Source organism: Papio anubis, chromosome 9 (assembly GCF_008728515.1).
Source record: "Papio anubis isolate 15944 chromosome 9, Panubis1.0, whole genome shotgun sequence".
Taxonomy (NCBI): domain Eukaryota; kingdom Metazoa; phylum Chordata; class Mammalia; order Primates; family Cercopithecidae; genus Papio; species Papio anubis.
This window is the reverse complement of record NC_044984.1, coordinates 98075477-98094495: the sequence shown is the minus strand read 5'-3', so window position 1 is coordinate 98094495 and position 19019 is coordinate 98075477. Positions and strand designations below refer to the sequence as shown.

The window sequence follows — 19019 nt, the reverse complement described above, 5'->3', positions numbered from 1 at the left end:
ATTTTAACATGTGCATGCACACATGCACGCATGCACACATGCACATGCAGCAATCCACACCATGGTAATGTGGTTGAGCTACTGAGCACTCTGTGTCCTTTGCACATATTACTTTAACAAGCTGATGGAGTTGGTACCATCATTATTTTCTTTTACAGATTGGAAAATTGATATACAGAGAGGTGACATAATATGCTCAAAGTCACATTACTAACCAGGAGAACTGAATTCAAACCCAGGCGTTTCTGACTCCAGAGCTGACAGTCCATCTTAATCCCTACATTACGCTCTTTTGCAGGTCAAATGAATTCCCAGAGGAAGACAAAATTTCTTTTCGTTGCTTATTTATATAAAATTGTCTTTCATATTTTTACAGCGCTTTAGATTTCACCAAGCTCTTGAATATTCCTTAGCTACGTGGATTCTTGGCATTTTTAGGGAAGTAGAGTTTACTTTATGGAAACATGTCTCGCGTTACCTGATAAATGTTGCCACGGCAGGTAAATCCATCTCCGACGTAGTTTGGCTTGCAAGTACAAGTTCTTTCTCCTTGCCCAGTGTGGTTACAGATGGCAAATTCACTACAGCCGCCATTTTTCTGGTAAAATTGCCAAGGGGCAAGGGATGGGGATTAGACCAGTTAGTTTGCCAGCTCTACCGATATTTACAAAGCAATTCTGCGTTGGAATTCATTTTTGGTTGGAATTCATTTTTTGTCTCACTTTCTTCGATTCATTTGAATTGTTTGTCCTTTTCCCGAGCTTGCCTTCCAATTCCCTATGCTCACAGGGGCATCTTATTCACCTGGCCTTGTATCCTAAGATCACAGGTCCCTTTGAGCAGATCTCCAGCCCTGTACAGGTAAGCCCAGAGTTGCCAAATTGGAAAGTTCTCAGCATTCAGGTATTAACTAGTAAGATTCCACCTGTTTGATACTTCCCAGCTTTAAGCTAAATTCTGATCATAGGAAAAGGTTACCATTATCAGACAGAAGGCAGGTGGTATAAAATAGAACACATTGTCCCAGCCCTCAAAGATCTCATAAGGTGTGGAAGATGGGTAGAGATCTAAAATACAAACAAAGCAAAGCACGGTTCAAAGTTAACATCCCTGGGGACACTCATTGCAGGGACACTCACCCCATGTTCCTCTACACATGCATCATCTGACCCCATAGGCCCCCTTCCTTGCAAACCCTTCCCCATGCTTTCTCAAACTCATTGCCATTAGCAACTTTCTGACATTCTCACCTCTTCTTAGTAAGCTCTCTTCACCTCTTCCTGCAGAGGTCTCTGTCTCCTGCAAACATTGTCCTTCCTATGCCTCTCAAGTGAAGCTGTTTTCCTCCACTACCTCCACACTGGTGAGGGATTGAAGTGGCAATGTCCTGGCTGTTCTGGGAGAGTGTCTTTCTTACTGTACATTGTCACTTCCAAAACATTTCCACACCCTCATCCTTTGAACACATAGTATCCATAATCCTTCACTAGATTTTACTCTTTGGTTCTAATGGTGGTGCCTGGATGACTGCCTTTCCCTTCATTCTTGATGTTGCCATCCTTCCCAGTGTCAATACCCTTGTCAATGGCCTCTACCACCTCTGCCCACACCCTCTGGCTTTTCAGTCAACATTAAAGTGCACTGATTGCTCCTGAGAGCTCCATTTCAAGCATCCTTCTCTCTCTCTCTGGCCACTAACTTTTATCATTTCAACTTATCTCTTCTAATAGTGCAGTCTCCAACCTCCTTTGGTCCACAGGGACCTCCCCTCCTTTGAGCTTACTTCTTTCTCCCCAGCATTTCTGCCCACCCACTCAGCCCCCTTGGCCCCCAGCCAGCTGGCAAGGTGGAGCACTGTGAGCCTCCCTGGCTCTTCTCTCCCTCCATCACTATGGCTTGGCAAATCCCTAGCTCTCCTGGGCCCCACTCTAACTTCTCTGGGTCTGCAGGGCTGGCAGTGCATTGCCTGCGAAAGTCACAGATACGTGCTATCCAGACTACCTTCAAAGGTATGCACACAGATGCCTGCACTTTTGCAGTACATTTAATTTCCCTCTCTCTAGAGATGATACAGTTTGGCTGTGTTCCCACCCAAATCTCATCTTGAATTATAACTCCCACAACTCCCATGTGTCATGGGAGGAACCTGGTAGGAAGTGGTTGAATTGTGAGGCAGGTCTTTCTTGTGCTCTTCTTGTAATAGTGAATGAGTCTCAGGAGATCTGATGGTTTTAAAAATGGGAGTTTCCCTGCACAAGCTCTCTTGTCTGCCACCATGTGAGACATGCTTTTCACCTTCCACCATGATTATGAGACCTCCCCAGCCATGAGGAACTGTAAGCCCAATAAACCTTTGTTTTGTAAGTTGTCCAGTCTGGAGTATGTCTTTATCAGCAGCATGAAAATTGACTAATACAAATGACATTCCACTCCTCACTTTTCTCAACTCTCAATCACTGTCCTCTCATCTTAGTTGATGAGCCCCACTTGTACCTCATGCAGAAAAGAGACACAGGTAACAAGAACCACCTCATTTCCCCATCCTGAGCTTCACCACTTGGTTGGGTCTGAACTCACGGACTCTGCTTTCCTTATTTAACAAGTATACTAACAAATAACTAACTAATGGACTGACTCATTAATGGACTCACTAGTTCATCACTGACTAATAGACTGACTGACACTACATCTGCTTCTATCTGAGGTTGATGCCTCCACCTGGGCTCTGGGTCCCACTCCCTCTCACCCCTTCCTGTGTTTTCCTCCTGTAACAATCAACCTCCTCTCCTCTATCAGATCATACTCCCCAGCACAAAAACATGCCTTCATATTACTTATCTTGAAAAAAGTCAAACTCTCTTTTCTCTTTTCCTTTAAGAGAACCCACTAGGTATAGATGAACAAAGACTGACCATGAGTTGAGTCTTGCACCTGAGTGTCAGGTACAGATGGGTTCATGTATTAGTTGCTCTAGTTTAACGTAGGTCTAAAATTTTCCAGAGTCAAGTGTTATAAACAATGCTTCCTTCAGTCCACATCCTTCTCCATTAACTACCCCATTTATTTGCCCAGGAAGATCCTTGCAAATGTTGTCTATGTTTCTACTTTCCTTACTTCCAATTTTTTTTCTCAACTTACTTCTAGGCTCTTGGTCCCACCTTTACACAAGCCTCCACCCTGATCCAGGTCTTCAAGAACTGAGACCTTGAGAAGGCAGTGGTCAGTTCTCTTCTCTCAACTTAGGTGACATCTCAACATCCTTTGCCTGTACAATCACTCCTCTTGAAACATTTTCTTCTCTTGGCCTCTGTTGACACTATACTTGATAGGTGGTTTTCCTTCCACATTGTGGGCTTTTTTACTGAGTCTTCTCTGTAGGTACTTCTTCCTCTGCTCAATGGCTTAATATCCAGGGCCCCTCTGCCTGCCCCGTCTTTGCCTCTAACTTTCATCTTGTGCTTCAGCCAGTCCCTTGTGTTTAAATACCATCTCTGTGCCAATGACCCCTATATTTGTACCTCTGTCATGATCTCTCCTTCAGGCTTACATTTCACTGGAAATCTTCACTTGAATGGCTACCAAGCAACTCAAACTCAACAAAAAGACAGACCTGTTGATATTTCACTCAACGCTTCCTCATCTCTAAGCCATCCTTATCTTCATGAGTGGAACCAACATGTCTCAGCAAAAAACCTAGATAGTGTCTTTGATTCCTTTTCCTTGTATTTCCCATACCCAGTCTATCAGCAGGTCTTGTTGGTTATCTCCAAAATGCATCCCCTGTCCAATGATTTATCTCCCTCTCTCTCTCTCCAAGCTGGTCTCAAACTCCTGAGCTCAAGCGAACTACCTGCCTTAGTGCCCCAAAGTGCTGGGATTATAGGCATGAGCCACCATGCACACCTGGCCCCAGCGACTTATTATACCCACTGCTACAGCTCTAGTCAAACCACTCTGGTCTTTCCTGGTCTGCTCTATTAGTCTTTTACATGGTCTTCTTGGTTGTGCTTTTGAATCCCTATCATGCACAGTCATCACAGCAGCCAGAATGAGATTTGAGAGCCAAGCCAGACATTGATATTGACCTACATGATCATCCAGTGGCTTCCTAGTCATAACTGGAATAAAATATAAGCTCCACAGCATAGCCTACATGGTGTAAGGTGATCTGGTCCCTCACCACCTCCCTTTTATTCCGTTTACTGCAGTCACACTGGCTGTCTCTTCAGTTCCCAGAACATGCCAAGCTTTTCCTGTTCCCAGGACCCCTGACTTGCTCTTCCTTTTGTTTATACATTTTCCCTAAGATTTTCATGTGGCTGCCCACTTCTGAACATTCAGGAATGAGTCACCTTTGCAGAGAGACCTTGTCCGATCACTACAACCCTTCCCATCTCATCCAGTCTCTGTCCCATCAACATGCTTGCCTCCTGCTCTAGTCTAAATGTTTGTGTCCCCCACCTAACCCTCATTGTGATGGCATTAGGAGGTGGGGCCTTTAGAAGGTCATTAGGTCATGAGGGCAAAGCCTTTATAAATGGGATTAATGCCCTTATAAAAGAGAGATCTTTTTGTGGTTCATTAGCTTGATATTGGGTTTTCACACTATTCTATGAGATGTGCCTCGCTCAAAACTTGTTACAACATTGGCACATTACCCTTCTGATGTGAAAAGAGAAGAAAAAAGAGACCCAAGGGAACTCAGTTGTCCCTTCTACCAATGAGCAGAGCAAGAAGGCACCATCTATGAACCAGGAAGCTGACCTGCAGCAGACACAGAACTGGCCAGTGCCTTGATCTTGGACTGCCCGGCCTCCAGAATGTGAGAAATACATTTCTATTGCTTATAAGCTACCCAGTCTCAGGTATCCTCTGTGCTGTTAGAGCAGCACAAATGGACTAAAGTAGTTTGGACCAGGGACTAACTCAGGAAAGACAATGTTTCACAGTCCTTGTTGGTAGGATTTGAGCAGAAATAATTGTTCTTGGGCTAGATTTAGCATCAGGACTATTTTGTTTGTTTAGCCCAGTATTTAAAAGAGCTTTCTGAAATTAATTACCATCATTTAAAAATTGGTAAAATTTACATACAAATTCATAAATTTTCATATCTTTTAAAATAGCAGGAGTACTGTCAACACTGGGCTGACACAGTTTAGAGTACCAGTCAGTTGGAGTAGATGTTTCCCCATTAGAGTGGCAACATGATTTGGGTCTTCCTATTGATATGATTCCCTGCCTGGCCCCTTATGGCCTATAATTTTACAATCTTGCAATAGAGTTAATTCCTACGGGAATATGTTGCTGAGATACAGTAGCAAAGGACCTTCAGAATCTCCCAGGTCAGCTGTATCAGGAGTCATTTGTCCAAGACAAGGTGGCCATTTTTTACAAAACATGAATGGCCCATGGAAGAATTCCTGTGAAAATTAAGCTGGCCATAGTTCTATTGGTAACAGCTTCATATCTCAGTCCCCATCTTTTCTATAGCTTCTTTATTATCCTTACATAACTGTTTCATGTAGAGGACATTGATCTCTTGAGGAACTTGCCAGATCAACACAAGGAGATAATGGGAGCCTAAACTGAAGAAGGGTCTTAATTACAGGGTGTCTGCACTGTTCTCAACAGCTGGCAGCTCTCAGGTGGGAAGTAATATAAACAGGAAAACAAGGTGTTGGGACTGGGCCTTGTAGGAAGAACAAGCACCCCCAAGGAATGGTCAAGGGCGCAGATCTTGAGTAAGACAGAGATAGGCTCAAGTTCTGGCCATGCCACATACTAGGTCTGTGACCTTGGGCAAGGGCCTTCACTCCTCCCAGCCTGGTGGGTTGAACTGTCCTAAGGACTGGATGCAACTGTGGATGCAACTAATTTAGAAAAAGAGTCTTTACAGATGTAATTAAGGATCTCCAGATAAGATCATCCTAGATTAACCACTTAATGCCACAAGTGTCCTTGCAAGAGGAAGAGAAGACACAGATACAGAAGTGAAGGCCATGTGAAGACAGAGGCAGAGATTAGAGTGATGTGGCCACAGGCCAGGAATGCCTGGAGCCACCAGAGGCTGGAAGAGGCAAGGAAGGACCTTCCCATGGGGCCTTCAGAGGGAGCACATCCTTGCAGGCACCTTAATTTTGGATTTGGTCCTCCAGAACTGTGAGAAAATACATTTCTATTGTTTTCACCCACTCAGTTTGTGGCAGTTTGTTATAGCAGTCCTGGGAAAGAGGCACAGCTAGAGTCGCTTTGTCTGTAAAATGGGGTTAATGACAGTTCTTACCTCATATGGTTGTTAGAGAAATTAAACGAAAGAATGACTGGGCACCCCTAAGCACAGTGGCTGACCCCTGGCAATCAGTGGATATAAATGTGACGTTGATGCAGGACTTCAGAGGCCTAGCTGACCACACAAAGTGCTCCGGATGTGACATGCTGGGTCAGCAGGCTTATCTCATCCCTTTGGAGGCACCAGGCCTGGGACAATTAGGCTCTGAGCAGCAGTAGGTGACTAGCCCAGTTTGAGACTCAGTGATTAATGACTGAGTAAACTCCTACTCGGTTTGCATTAACATGGGTCCAGCCTGCAGTCAAGGGTTATAAGAGAATCAGAAGATCCTGCTCCTACCAGGATCAACATGCAAACGGAGACAAGAAGTGTGTCAATAATATCCTACAGACTGGAGGAAGAAAGTCAAAGCCCAGATGTTAGTGGTAAAGGGAACTCCAGGGACATTTACAACCATCCAAGGAAACTGAGGTCCCAAGAAGCAAACCAGCTGAAAATCCAAGAGTCATATGGATCAGGGCTGGGAGGAATCTAAATGGCTGTCTGGGTTGATAACCCATCTGTTGCTTTATTCCTATAGTTAAATACCTTGAGTTATAATAAGCTCATTACTTCTCAAAACTCTCTATCTCTGGACAGTTCTAACTAAAGACCTGAGTTGAGTTTAAAGAAATCTGTTTTCTTCTACTGTCCATCCGCTGGTCCTAGTCCTACTGCTTGGACTTACACAGAACAAGAACAACCCTTTTGTTATGTGACAATCCTTGAAATGTTGATGGCAGCCTCCACCCCACATCCCAACTCCTCTTTAGAGAGAGAGAACTGGGAGAATTAGTGATGCGTGCATGGACATAGGAGACACAGTGCTTCTACTCCCATATGAACCCCTGCTCAATGCAAAGCATCTAGAACTGGATCCTCTGTTCTAAGGTAGCGTTAACATGTAGAATGGGGGTGATAGGGGCCATGGAGGGTAGTTGTGGGGTGAGAGACTCTTCATCTTCCTTAGCCTGTCCTCTAGGCCTCTGTGATGACAGAACTAGCTTTTGGAATGCTACACTATATTGTTGACTCAGAGTGCACTCACTGTGGATTCCTACGTGTAAGTCTAGGAGAAGGAGGAGTGGAAAGTTGCTGTGAGGTTTACCTAAGAGGGCTTCCTGGAGGAGGTGAGAAACATGCTTGGTGGAAAGGGGGAAAGGGATCTTTTTCATAAGAGTTGGCTATATGGATGGGGGATAAGCAAGTGGGTAGACTTAGCTCAATATGCCGCAGCCAAAGGGGCAGGCTGGGGGTAGCAGACGGTGCCTTCTCTTTCTCCCCAACATTACAATGGAATGTGCCAGAGAAATGAACCTCATGGTCAACACACAGCTATGAGGCCTCCAGAGGAATATTTTCTCAACTCTGCATCCCCTAGAAGTGGGGTGGCAGGCACCCCGGCTCTGAGGCTTCAAGGACATCCACCATAGAGCCATACTCACAGTTAAGCAGACGTTGATGAGCGTGCAGACCTTTCCATCTCCAGTGTATGCTGGCAAACAGTTACAGGCAGCCTGTTCAGGAGCAGAAGCACATGGGGTCATTTTGCAGATGGGTTCTGTACTGGCCGCATGAACTGGCTCTCAGACCCAAACTCCATCATGGTCACGGTAACGTTAGGAGAGTCTGTATTTGATGTTGGTAATATCTATTTTATAATAATTGTCACCTTATATTTAATATTTTAGCACTTGGCACACTTCACTTGAGCACTGGGATCTCATGCACATCCTATCTTTGTTGCTAAAATACCTTTTTTTTCTTTTTAATGTTCTCACCCCATTTGATCCCTTGCCTTCAGGTATTCACTTCTTTTCTTTGATTGGTGAAGGTCAGTTGAAAGGAAGCCAAACTATATCCCACTCTCATTCATACTCTTATCTTGCTCATCTGCACCCATGCTGAGCTGAAAGGTACCAGTGCTAGGAGACGCTAAGGAGAAGCCTTTACAGCCCACTGAGGTGTGCACGTGGAGACAATCTACCAAACCCATTGGTTGGCCCAGGAAGTTGGGTGGAAGCTTCAAGTTGAGGGAGGGGACACTGTCTGAAGAAGCTGGGGACAGGGCCTCATGTTCCGTGTTCACTGGGCTGAAGCCCAGCCCACGCTCTATTCACCGATGTCCCCAAAGGAAGGGACACCTGCTCCCACTGTGCTCTCCCAAGGGGCAGCTTTTCTAATTCACACAAGGGCGGGCCCTGGGAAGATGTCTGTTTCTGAGCACTTTAACTCATCAGGGGTGCCAGCCAGGGCTACATGGGCAGGTTTTCCCTGTTCCTCTTCCTTGTTCCTCTTCCTCTTTCTTCACAATGGGCCCCAATATCAGCTCAAACCTTTTCCAAGACATCACCAGCTGTCCCTCCTCAGCCAAGGTCTTGTTCTCAGAGTTCAATTCCACATCCTCCTTTACTGCCTCCTAGGACTGGATGGGCACCCTTAGAGGTCCCAAGCACCAAAAAGTTTATAGATTGTCTCCTATCTCATATGCAGTTTGAAATAGAAACTACCAATCCTCAAAAGATGTCTAAGAAAGCTCAGCATTGACAGCTCTGATTTCCTCCATGACTAAATGTGTCCACTCACACGCACATGTGTGCTCACACAGTTCAAGACAGTTTTTTTTTTCTTATTTTTGGGTACTTTAGGTACTTGCTTGATCCGCCTGTTGAGAGATCTGGCACTGAGGTCTCCAGATGGCTCAACGAGGTCAATAGAACATTCACTGGTGACTTCACTTTGTCATCCAGTTTTGGATATATGTGATTTCCTGCCTGGCCATTTTGCCTGTTCACCATGTGGCAGAGACTAAGGAAGGCAGAACTTGGGTCTCCAGGCCTCCAGCTTCCCTGCCTGTGTCTTTCCACCCTGTGACCCCCATTCTCTGATGCGGGCACTCTCATTTTCCCCACCTCCCCTCCAGACAGATGCTGCAAGCTCCCTGTACTCAGGACCATGTGACTGTTAGAGTGCCCACAGTATTATCTTCGCCGTGGCACGTGTGCTTCAGAGCCTTACGCCAAAGATAAAGTGTGGGATTCTGGGCGTCAGTATGCTGAAATAAAGGGGAGTATTTTTGGGGGTTGTCTAGATGCTTCTGGAATCACATGGTATTTGCAGATACCTACTTCTCCCCACACTAGGGAAGCCTCTTGTCCTGGTACCCTTGGTTTTCCCCCATTTCACCTCATTCTCAAAGAAGGACCTCTTGATTCTTTCAGAATTTCCCCTAAAGTATTCATATTCGGCTGCAGTTCATCAGAGGTCCATTCTCAGCCTTTTCCTCTCAGGCCTGTGTCTAAAGGCCTAGGAGTTTCCTTCTATAAAATGTAAGGGCCTGCGAGAGGTGGCACTCACCTGGTTGGGTCCTGTCTGTGTGCACTCTGCGTTCTTGTCACAGCCACCATGGTTCTCCAAACACGGGTTGATTTCTTTAAAACAAAAAACCAACATCTGGCCTGGAAATCAAGTCTGGTTTCCAAGCGAAGCCAGAGTGAGGGATGAGCTAAGATGGCTGACTGAGGGGAGTGGGTGTCAAAGCATGATTCAGTTTTCTGGAAATTCTGAGACAGAAATAACCGAACTAGGAGGGTACTGGATACGGTTTCTTAAGATTGACTATTCTGGGATAGGCCAGTTCCAGCAGAGGTATTGTCTACTGGCTTAAATCAGTCCATGGAATAAATCTGAGCATTTGTAGCAAAGTACTTGAAACCACAGAACCTTGGAGTCTAATCTAAGAGTGCTATGAATGAAGAGACTTAGGAATTAAAAACAATCATTTGCAACTGTCACAATATAGATTGGTTCAGGGAAGACTCATCAAAAGATGCTAAACTTAGGAGCATATTTTGATGGGGAACAACATATCTGCTTGGTGTTAAAGTGTCTCTCCTCTGACTGCTTATTAGTAGCAAAGGAGAAAAAAATAGCTGTACAATGGAGATATCACAGCCCCTTCACCGAGTGGTCAAAATTAACATCACACACAAAGGGCAGGAGAGCTCAAGGCTTCCTGAGACAGATGCAATATCACTTGTGTGACATTTGGGGCCCTTGAATGTATAACTTGAATCTAAGAATGAAAAATGCCAGGCAAACCCCAAATAAAGGACATGCTACTAAAAAAAAGTTGGGGAGGTGGAGGATATTATTCCCATGTGTTTATGTCATAAGACACAAAGCAAAGCTGAGGAACTCTCCCAGATTAAAGGGGACTCAAAAGACATGACAATGAAATACAATATCCAGCCCTAGACTTGATCCCGCACTGGAGGAAAAAATGTCAAAAAGGACATTATTGAAACAACTGACAAAATTAGAATATGAATGGTAATTAGACAAAAGTATTACATCAATAAAAAATTTACTGAAGTTGATAACTGTGCTATGGTTACCTAAGAGGCTATCCCTATTCTTAGGAAATATACACTCAAGTATTTAGGAAGAAAGGGAATACAATATACACAGATTACTCTCAAATGGCTTAAAAATGTATATATACAAAGAGAGCAAATGATAAACAGGGCTAAATGTTTTTTTTTTTTTTTTTTGGAAATGGAGTCTCACTCTGTCACCAAGGCTGGAGTGCAGTGGCACAATCTCGGCTCACTGCAACTTCTGCCTCCTGGGTACAAGCGATTCTCCTGCCTCAGCCTCCCAGGTGCCACCACACCTGGCTAATTTTGTATATTCAGTAGAGACGTGATTTCACCATGTTGGCCAGGATTGTCTTGAACTCCTGACCTTATGATCCGCCTACCTTGGCCTCCCAAAGTGCTGGGATTACAGGCGTGAGTCACCGCGCCCAGCCAGGGCTAAATGTTAATAAGTGAATGTGGGTAAAGAACAAGTGGGTCCTTTTTGTGCTATTCTTGTAACTCTTCCATGTCAATTTTTTTCCAATTAAACTGTTAAATTCAGATAACTTATCACGGTATACCTTTATAGTAGAACAGTGTGTGGATATTTAAAGTTAGAGGTATACTTGCTTTCAGGGAGAGTTACTCTGATATATTGCGAAGCATGGTAAATGCTGTATATCTTGAGATACCATTTTTGTTAAACAAATACATGTAGGCATAGCAAAATGGGGTAATGACAATACTAAGAGCACTATCTTCAGTATTTTCTCCAGCATGTGTGCTTTCTTTTTCTACAGTGAGCATGTGCTACTTGTATAAAAAGGAACTAATAAAAGTTTAAACGTTCTGTCATCGCCATGATGTTTAATTGGAAAATGTATCTCCTTTTACCCTTCCAAAGTAATTTTTGGACATTACATGCCTTCATACCCTGTGGTCACTTTCCCATGCCCTTATACTTTCCTGCCCTGGCAAACAGAATGATGACCTCAGTTTTGTGTCCCGACAATCAGGGCACACATGTTGTAATCATTCAATAGGGCTCTGACTCTTACACTGTTTCGCTTGTGGAAGAGGGAAGGGCACCTACCCAGGCACACAATGCCATCACCCGTGTAGCCTGCTTTGCACGTGCACACTCGCCTTCCTGGGGTGGTTCTCTTACAGTCAGCCTTGGCAGAGCAACCTCCATTGCTGATTTCACAGGCATTGATTGCTATAGAAAATGACACAGAGCAGAAGGGGAAGGGGAGGGGGAAGAGGAAAAGCCATTGATGTATTTTTCCTTAAGTCACTGAGAAATGGAAGATACTGCAAAACTACTTGAGCAGGCACTGGATTAAATATGGCCAATTCCCAAAAACAGCAAGAAAAACATTCGTGATTTGCCCTTTCTAGCTGCTTTTACTAGCATTCTGTACGCATCGTACTGCAGGACACACCTGGGGACCAAGGTGGGGCTACTTGGCCCTCTGGGAGAATCCTAGGGTAAGATGGTCTAGAAAGTGGATTGGCATGATCATTGTCCAGCGCTGTCACAATCTGGACCAAAGCCTGCCAGGACACAGTGCTCAAGAGAAAAATGACCTTAAGATTTTCCATTTTTTTTTTTCTGGCACCAGGCACCATAAGAATATTAGCTTATATTTATTGAGTGCTACGTGCTGGGTCTGTTCTAAGCACTTCACAGGTATTAATTCAGGTTACTGTCCAACTCAGTGACTGAGGTCTTATTATCCCCAACTTGCAGATAAAAATAATAATGCAAAGAGCAGTCAAGAAACTTTCCCAAGGTAACGTAAGTGATAAGTACTTAGGTTCAAACCTGGGGAGTCTAAGTTGAGCTGAGTTTTCAACAGCTGCATTATTCTTCCATTGAACACAGAGAGCTCACTTAACCTCAAAACCACTCCGCAAGGGAGGTAGTTTTAAGTTTACTTTACAAATGACCTATCCAAGGCCACTTGGGTAGTTGGAGGAAGAACCAGGGCTCAAATTCTTTTTAGTCTACTCCAGACCCTCGATGCCCCAGCCATACCCTAGGCCAATCAAATCAGTGAGTTATTTTTTAATGGACACATAATTGGACATATTTCTGGGGTATATAGTAATGCCGTGATGCATACAACGTATAGATCAGGGTAATTAGCATATCCATCATCTGAAACATTGATCATTTCTTTATGTGGGTTCTCAACACAAATCACTGGTTTTTAAAGCTTCCCAGGTGATCCCAATTGTGGTCAAGGCTGTGACCATTTGGTTTCCTGTCCCCAGGCACAATCAACTGCCCTATTATATGCGATTCACCATCAGTGGTTGGCACTAGCAGCTGAGGCCCATTCAGACTGCAGGAACAAGAATCTTTCAATAGCCCATGCAAGCCTTGCCAGCCCCCAGCAAATTCCTTCCTTTGCTTGCCTGTGCAGATGGTCCCGTTTCCTTGGAATCCTGCTGCACACTTGCATGAAGCTGTACCATCTGAGTTGGGAAGGCAGCTGCAACAAGGAAGGGCAAACGGGGTTTGCAGAAAAAGACTCCACCTCCCACCACGTGACTCACAATGCCCTTCACCCCCAGTATCCTGGTGCCTGCCCCCATGAGACACTCAGAGGTCCTAAGGCTTGGGAGAAGTCTAATTCTGGCATGACCCCACCACAGGCAGCCAAAACTGTACTCATTTATCAGGCAAACTATAGCATGCATAGATACAGGCATCAGTTCAGGAATAAGACGGGTAGCTGCCAAGCTTTAGAGAGCCACTGATGTGCTAGGAGCCATGTTTCATGTATTATTTTGTGTCATCTACTCACTATCCAATAGCCCTAGCAAGTCGGTATTATTCCCATTTACAAATGAAGACTCGGAGGCTTTGGAGGGATTCAACATTGGACTCAAGGTCATGCAGTAGCACAAATGGCAGAGGCTGACTTTGAATTCATGTCTAAATCCACTACTAGGTACTTAACTCATTAAGCCTCTCTGGAAGTTAGGATTATGAAGCTATGCCTTGCTGTGGGTCAGGAACAAGGTTTATGGAAACTGAGGCCCACTGGGTTGCCTCATCCTCCAAGAAAGAGTCCTGGTGGCTTGGACTGGGGTAGCAGTGGGCACTTTCATCAATGTGCCAGGTAAGTCAGATGGCAGCTTGTTGGAAAGCCTGGATCTGGCTATTTGATAGTGGCCTCATCAGAGATATTTTTAGTTTCATACTTAAATTTATTCTAAGCCCTCAGAAATGGTGTCAGGAAACAAATCCCGAGGATAGAGACTAGGGTAGACCATACTGGGAAAAAAAATCCCCTTTGCATTGTCCCCAGAGGCGGCCCGGGGCTACCTACTTGGCACTGGTATGGCACATCCCATTGCAGTTGTCTTCTGTGGTCACTGAAAAAGAGAACAGTTGCTGTCTCAGCCCTCTTACTAAATCTCATCTGAGGATTTTTAGTATTTTGTGCTCGGAAAAGCTACTTCTTTGGAAGTAAGTGATGTGCATCATGTGAGCAATACAAAACTATGAGACCATGCCAATCCTTTTTTATACTGGCTGCCACGAAGCTCAAAGCCAAATCTGAAGGTCAAATACATTGATGGTGTCTTGTTTGCCAGGCCCTGTGCTAGGCAGTGAGAATGCAAGGGTGAATAAAACACAGAATTCTCCCTGGAATGTGACCGTGTGCTCTTATGGTCTGGGTGTTGATGTGTATCTCTCTTCTGGGTTTTGATTTTCTTTTATTCGTATTTCCTATGCTATTCTTTCTAGTTTATTCCTAATTTTATTCTCATTTTTCATCATTTTATTATGGAGTGCTATAAACAAGCAAAACTATATAAAATTTTTTCTTGCATGTGCAGAAAATCACAGGGTTTTGCACACAGCAGGTATACAATATTATCTGTTGAATATGTAAATTTCCTGGACACAGCATAGGTTATTGCTCTTGGATGCCTACCTATTTCTTGACTGGACAAGGTTCAGAAATAAATCATTAGAGATGAGGGAAGAATATTCTTGGATAGGATGCTCATGTTAAGAGCTTTTGGGATAGAAATCTTACCAGTCCTGGCCAAGTCATACAGGAGGTCCTGAAACAGAGGGCTGCAAAAGCGGTGTCAGCGGGAATTCAGACTCAAATGGGCTGGAATAGGGGCAATTTTGTGCCTGTGTCTTATTCCTTGAGCCTAAACAATCCCTTTCTCTCTATTCTCTACCTGTTGGAATTTCAATCACGTTTTATGTTCTCCTCTCTGGAACCTGCTCTAAACATTTGAGCCAACATCAATTAGTTGGTAGTACCTTCATGGTGTGCTACTTTGAGAAGGGTTGGATGCCCCTGGCTGGTCACAGAGGGAGAGAGTGCCATGATTGATTAGTGATATCTGCTATGGTCTTAGGAGTGAGGAGTCTGCACACAAAGGCATTGTCTTCCTTGCTGTAGTCTACAGGCTCTTTGTTTTGTACTCCATACCACAGTTTTTCCTGTCTTTTACTAAACATTTATTTCCCTTTCTAGACTGGAAACTTCCTGTGTACAGTGTGCACTGGAGACAGGGATGGGAGATAAGCCTGGAAAACTGGGTGAGTGTTCTTTGGTGAATAGCCTGTGTGGTCCATCCTGCTAAGGAGTTAGGACTTTCTTTTGAAGGCAATGAAGAACCACAGCAAGTTGTCAAGTCCTGGGGAGGAGTTGGGGTGAAAATGATGATCTATGTTTTGGAAAGTTCTATCTGACAGTAATGTGGAGTACGGAGTGGAGGAAGATAGGACAGGAAACAAAGAGACTACAAGGCTACTGGTGAGAGGGGAGCAGGAGGAAGAGATGGATTGAGAGATGTGGAGGCATGGAATATGTTAGGTATGTTAGTGAGGGACACGGAGGTAGAGAAGCTGAGGAGGGAGGTTCCTAGATTGTGTGACCAGGTGCATGAGTGGTGAGGTCTTTCTTCAGAGTAGAGAAAGCAAGAAGAGGAGAGAGCCTCTTGTATTTATTCTGGGGATTCGCCTAAAATGTCCTATTGTTTATGTGACCCCATTGCTTCCTGCTTCCCTCTCCCAGGCTCTCAGAAGCCTGGCTCTGTACCCTGACATTTGACACCTGCTCTGGGATATTTCTTTGGCTTGGGATGAGACTTCCCAAGTCAGCTTTTCAATGAACCTTCCTCCCTGACCCCTTATTGCTCACCGTTAAAAGGCAACTGCATTCCCTTGATTTTTGCATTGCCTGGAGCTTTGGGCAAAGGCACCCCCTCTGTCAATGCCACATCCATGGAGCTCCCCCTAGGCTGGCAAGCACTTGCGATCTCCTCCCCAGCTCCCATCCCAGAAGAGAGGGAGTCTCTGATACCTGCTTCCAGGGGCATTCTCTTCAATCCAAAGTCAGAATGATTTTTCCTAAGCGCAAAACACGATCATATTGCTTTCTTGTTGAAAACTCTTTAATGGCTTCCTGTTGACTTCAGTGAGAAGTCCAACCTCCTTAGCCTTTCACGGCCTGGCTCCTGCCCACTGCTCCAGCCTTTTCTCATCAACCCTCCTCTTTGCCCTTATAGTCCTCTCATTCTGCAATCTTTTGATTCCCTAAATGTGTTGAGTTTCCCACGTCTTTGTGGTATTCCAGGTGCTTCTTTCTGCATGAAATTCCCTTCTTTAATAGCCTTCACCTGAAGCACATCAAGAACCATCAATGCGATGTGGTGGGGTTGGAGGAAATGGGCCTCTCAGACACTGTTGGTAGGAGAATAGATTGCTATTTCCTCTGGAGGACAACCTGGCAGTAAGTAGCAAGACCTTTCCCCAGACTGCCAACCCCTAACTCAGAAATCTCATCTCTAGGAATTTGACTAAATGAATATGGTTATTGTAGCAATGTTTGAGAGAGCAGAAAACTGGTTCAAAAAAGTGTAGCATGGTCATACTGGAACATTTTGTGGAGATTACAAATTAATATTTTTCTATTTTAATCACAGGGAAAGATATCCATATATATCGTGAAGTGGAAAAGTCGGTTAATAGACAGTATGTAGATTGTGATTCCCTACATACATGTTTTATACCTAGAAAAAGGTTGGGAGCCTAATATAAAATATCAGTAATAGTGCTTTCCTGCCTTGGGGGTATGAGGGATTTTATTTTCTTTTTTCTGCTTTTATTTTATAAATTTTTTGCTGCAAGAAAGAATTATACCTAGAAAAAGGTTGGGAGCCTAATATAAAATATCAGTAATAGTGCTTTCCTGCCTTGGGGGTATGAGGGATTTTATTTTCTTTTTTCTGCTTTTATTTTATAAATTTTTTGCTGCAAGAAAGAATTATGGTTATTGCCAGAAGAAGTAATAAAGGTGTCATTTCTCTTTTAGAAAGAAAAATGTAGCTGCTGAGCAAAGCTTAGAGCAGATTATAAAGACTGAAGGGCTCACTCTTACCATTCTCACAATGCACTCCTCGCCAGCCAACATCACAGTCACAGGAGCCATCTCCCAAGGGTCCTTGGTTGCATCTCCCATGGACACAAGAACATGCTAAGTGGAAAAACACCTGTAAATCATCAGATTCTAACCCCTGTTCAATAACTCATTTTGTCATTTGCTAGGTTTGCTTTATTGCACTTAATTCTTCAACCTACTTCTAGGAATCAGTCTTTAATGGGGGCCTTAGATTCACAAGAAGGGCAGGGGTGCAGGAGACAGAATCTAGCAAGTTAACAGGTGAATTAGCTCTAGCTTTAACGAAGTGGCTCAGACCGCAGTTTTGAGACGGTGTAGCACTGAAGATGTGACCCAAGCAGTGTGAGAGTGTACTCAGTCAAGGTTACCAGAGGATCCAGGGTTATGCAGGGCTCCTTTGGATGGAACCATGTTTGCCCCCTAAGAATGGACTTCAGGAGGAAGCCCATTTGACACTGGGTTTGTATAAGCCTGGTGTGGCACTCTTTTCCTCAATTACACAGATGAGTCTCTTTGAGAACTGGATGAAAGCTACAGATGCCTTCCCCAGAAAAATGTATCCAGCTTTGGCAGTTTGCTGAACCCCATGAGGGTCATCTACAAATCCCATTTGAGGAACTCATGCACAAATGCAAGCAGATAATTACTCCAAATAACATAAGAAAAAATCAACACTGTAATTCAAAGTAAATATTATAAGGCCCAATTATAATGATTCAATTGTACATTAATTGTCTCTGGCTTAGACCAGCTGAGGAGAAAACAGTGATAGCCAATTTAAATGTATGGTTTTTAATATCAGGTAGAATAATGCTTTGTTAGGAAACCCATCCTCCTGAGTCAACCCTCTCACAGCTGTGTGTTCCTGGATACAAGGAAATCTGGATGTGAGAATACAGATGACTTGGCTCAAACAGATAGCCGTTTTTGCAAAAACTACTTAAGGCATGTGTCTTGCTGCTGGTGAAACAATAGAGTGATCCTCAGGTAAAGAACAGTATGATCTAAAAGCAACCTTTGGAGTCAAGAAAGGTGTACATTCAATTCTCAGTTCTGCATCTCATCAGGTGTAGCCTTGGGGGACGTCATTCAACCTCTTTGCCTTAATACCCTCATCTGTAAAATGGGCATAGCAATACTCAAGTACCTAAGGTTCCTGTGTGGATTAAATGAATAACATGTGCAAATCTGTTTTTCAAACGATCAAGCAATGTCCACAACGGAAAGTCTAGCTGTGATGATTAGTGTGCAGAGGCAAATATAAAAACGCATTTGGGCTGGAATGTCAATGAGTAAATTGGAAGTGAGTTGGCAGGTCCACGTTAGTGACTGAAAATGTTTGGGAACACTGCAAATGCAAATGACAATACAGATGCTGTTATAATTCACAGTGATAGTAGCAGGTAGGATTCCAGCCCACCTGGGGAGACAGGCCAGTTAGAGAGCATGTGTGGGATCACTCTTTCCCCGCACATTCCTGGTTGGTTTCAGCAGCCCAGGAGCTTGGGTGGAGGTGAGGGTGCTCACCTTGGTCACAGTGGATGCCGTACTTGCCCTCGGTGCAGATCTCGCAGGCTGTGCCACTGAAGCCCTCCTCACACTCACACACACCTGTGCCATTCACTCCATCCAAACAGATGCCGTTACCAAAGCAGACATTCTGGGCATTCCCTGGGCAGGGCAGGCACTGGGGACCAAAGAAGCCAGCACAGCATTCTCTCATCTGAAACAGAAGGACAAAGCCTGACGATGCACTTCTATCCTCTGGTTTTGTCCAGCCTCAGTGTAGAAATCCTGCTGTGGGGGACTTAACGTGCACCTGTTTCTTTGACCTCACATGGAATGGGTGAGGGATGGGGGCGGGACCCTCTGGGGACTGAGTGA

General features: G+C 44.3%; 1 protein-coding gene and 1 non-coding gene across 3 annotated transcripts in view; one reads left to right on the top strand and one right to left on the bottom strand.

Moving 5' to 3' along the window:
- Positions 1-19019, bottom strand: part of STAB2 (stabilin 2) — a 168207-nt gene that overhangs the window by 40511 nt on the left and 108677 nt on the right. For both annotated transcript variants that reach the window (XR_002515968.2, XM_017946151.3), the window contains exons 38-45: positions 18663-18858; positions 17115-17210; positions 14034-14079; positions 13114-13190; positions 11783-11908; positions 9686-9759; positions 7774-7845; positions 479-598 (exon numbers count right to left, since the gene is read on the bottom strand). Coding sequence is in view for 1 of the 2 variants with exons in the window: in XM_017946151.3 (XP_017801640.2) it covers positions 479-598; positions 7774-7845; positions 9686-9759; positions 11783-11908; positions 13114-13190; positions 14034-14079; positions 17115-17210; positions 18663-18858 (807 nt within the window). In the remaining variant the exon portion in view is untranslated. The remainder of the gene's footprint in view (positions 1-478; positions 599-7773; positions 7846-9685; positions 9760-11782; positions 11909-13113; positions 13191-14033; positions 14080-17114; positions 17211-18662; positions 18859-19019) is intronic.
- Positions 4566-4668, top strand: LOC116269072. The gene has a single exon (XR_004176390.1). It is a non-coding gene; the product is annotated as a small nucleolar RNA U13 (small nucleolar RNA).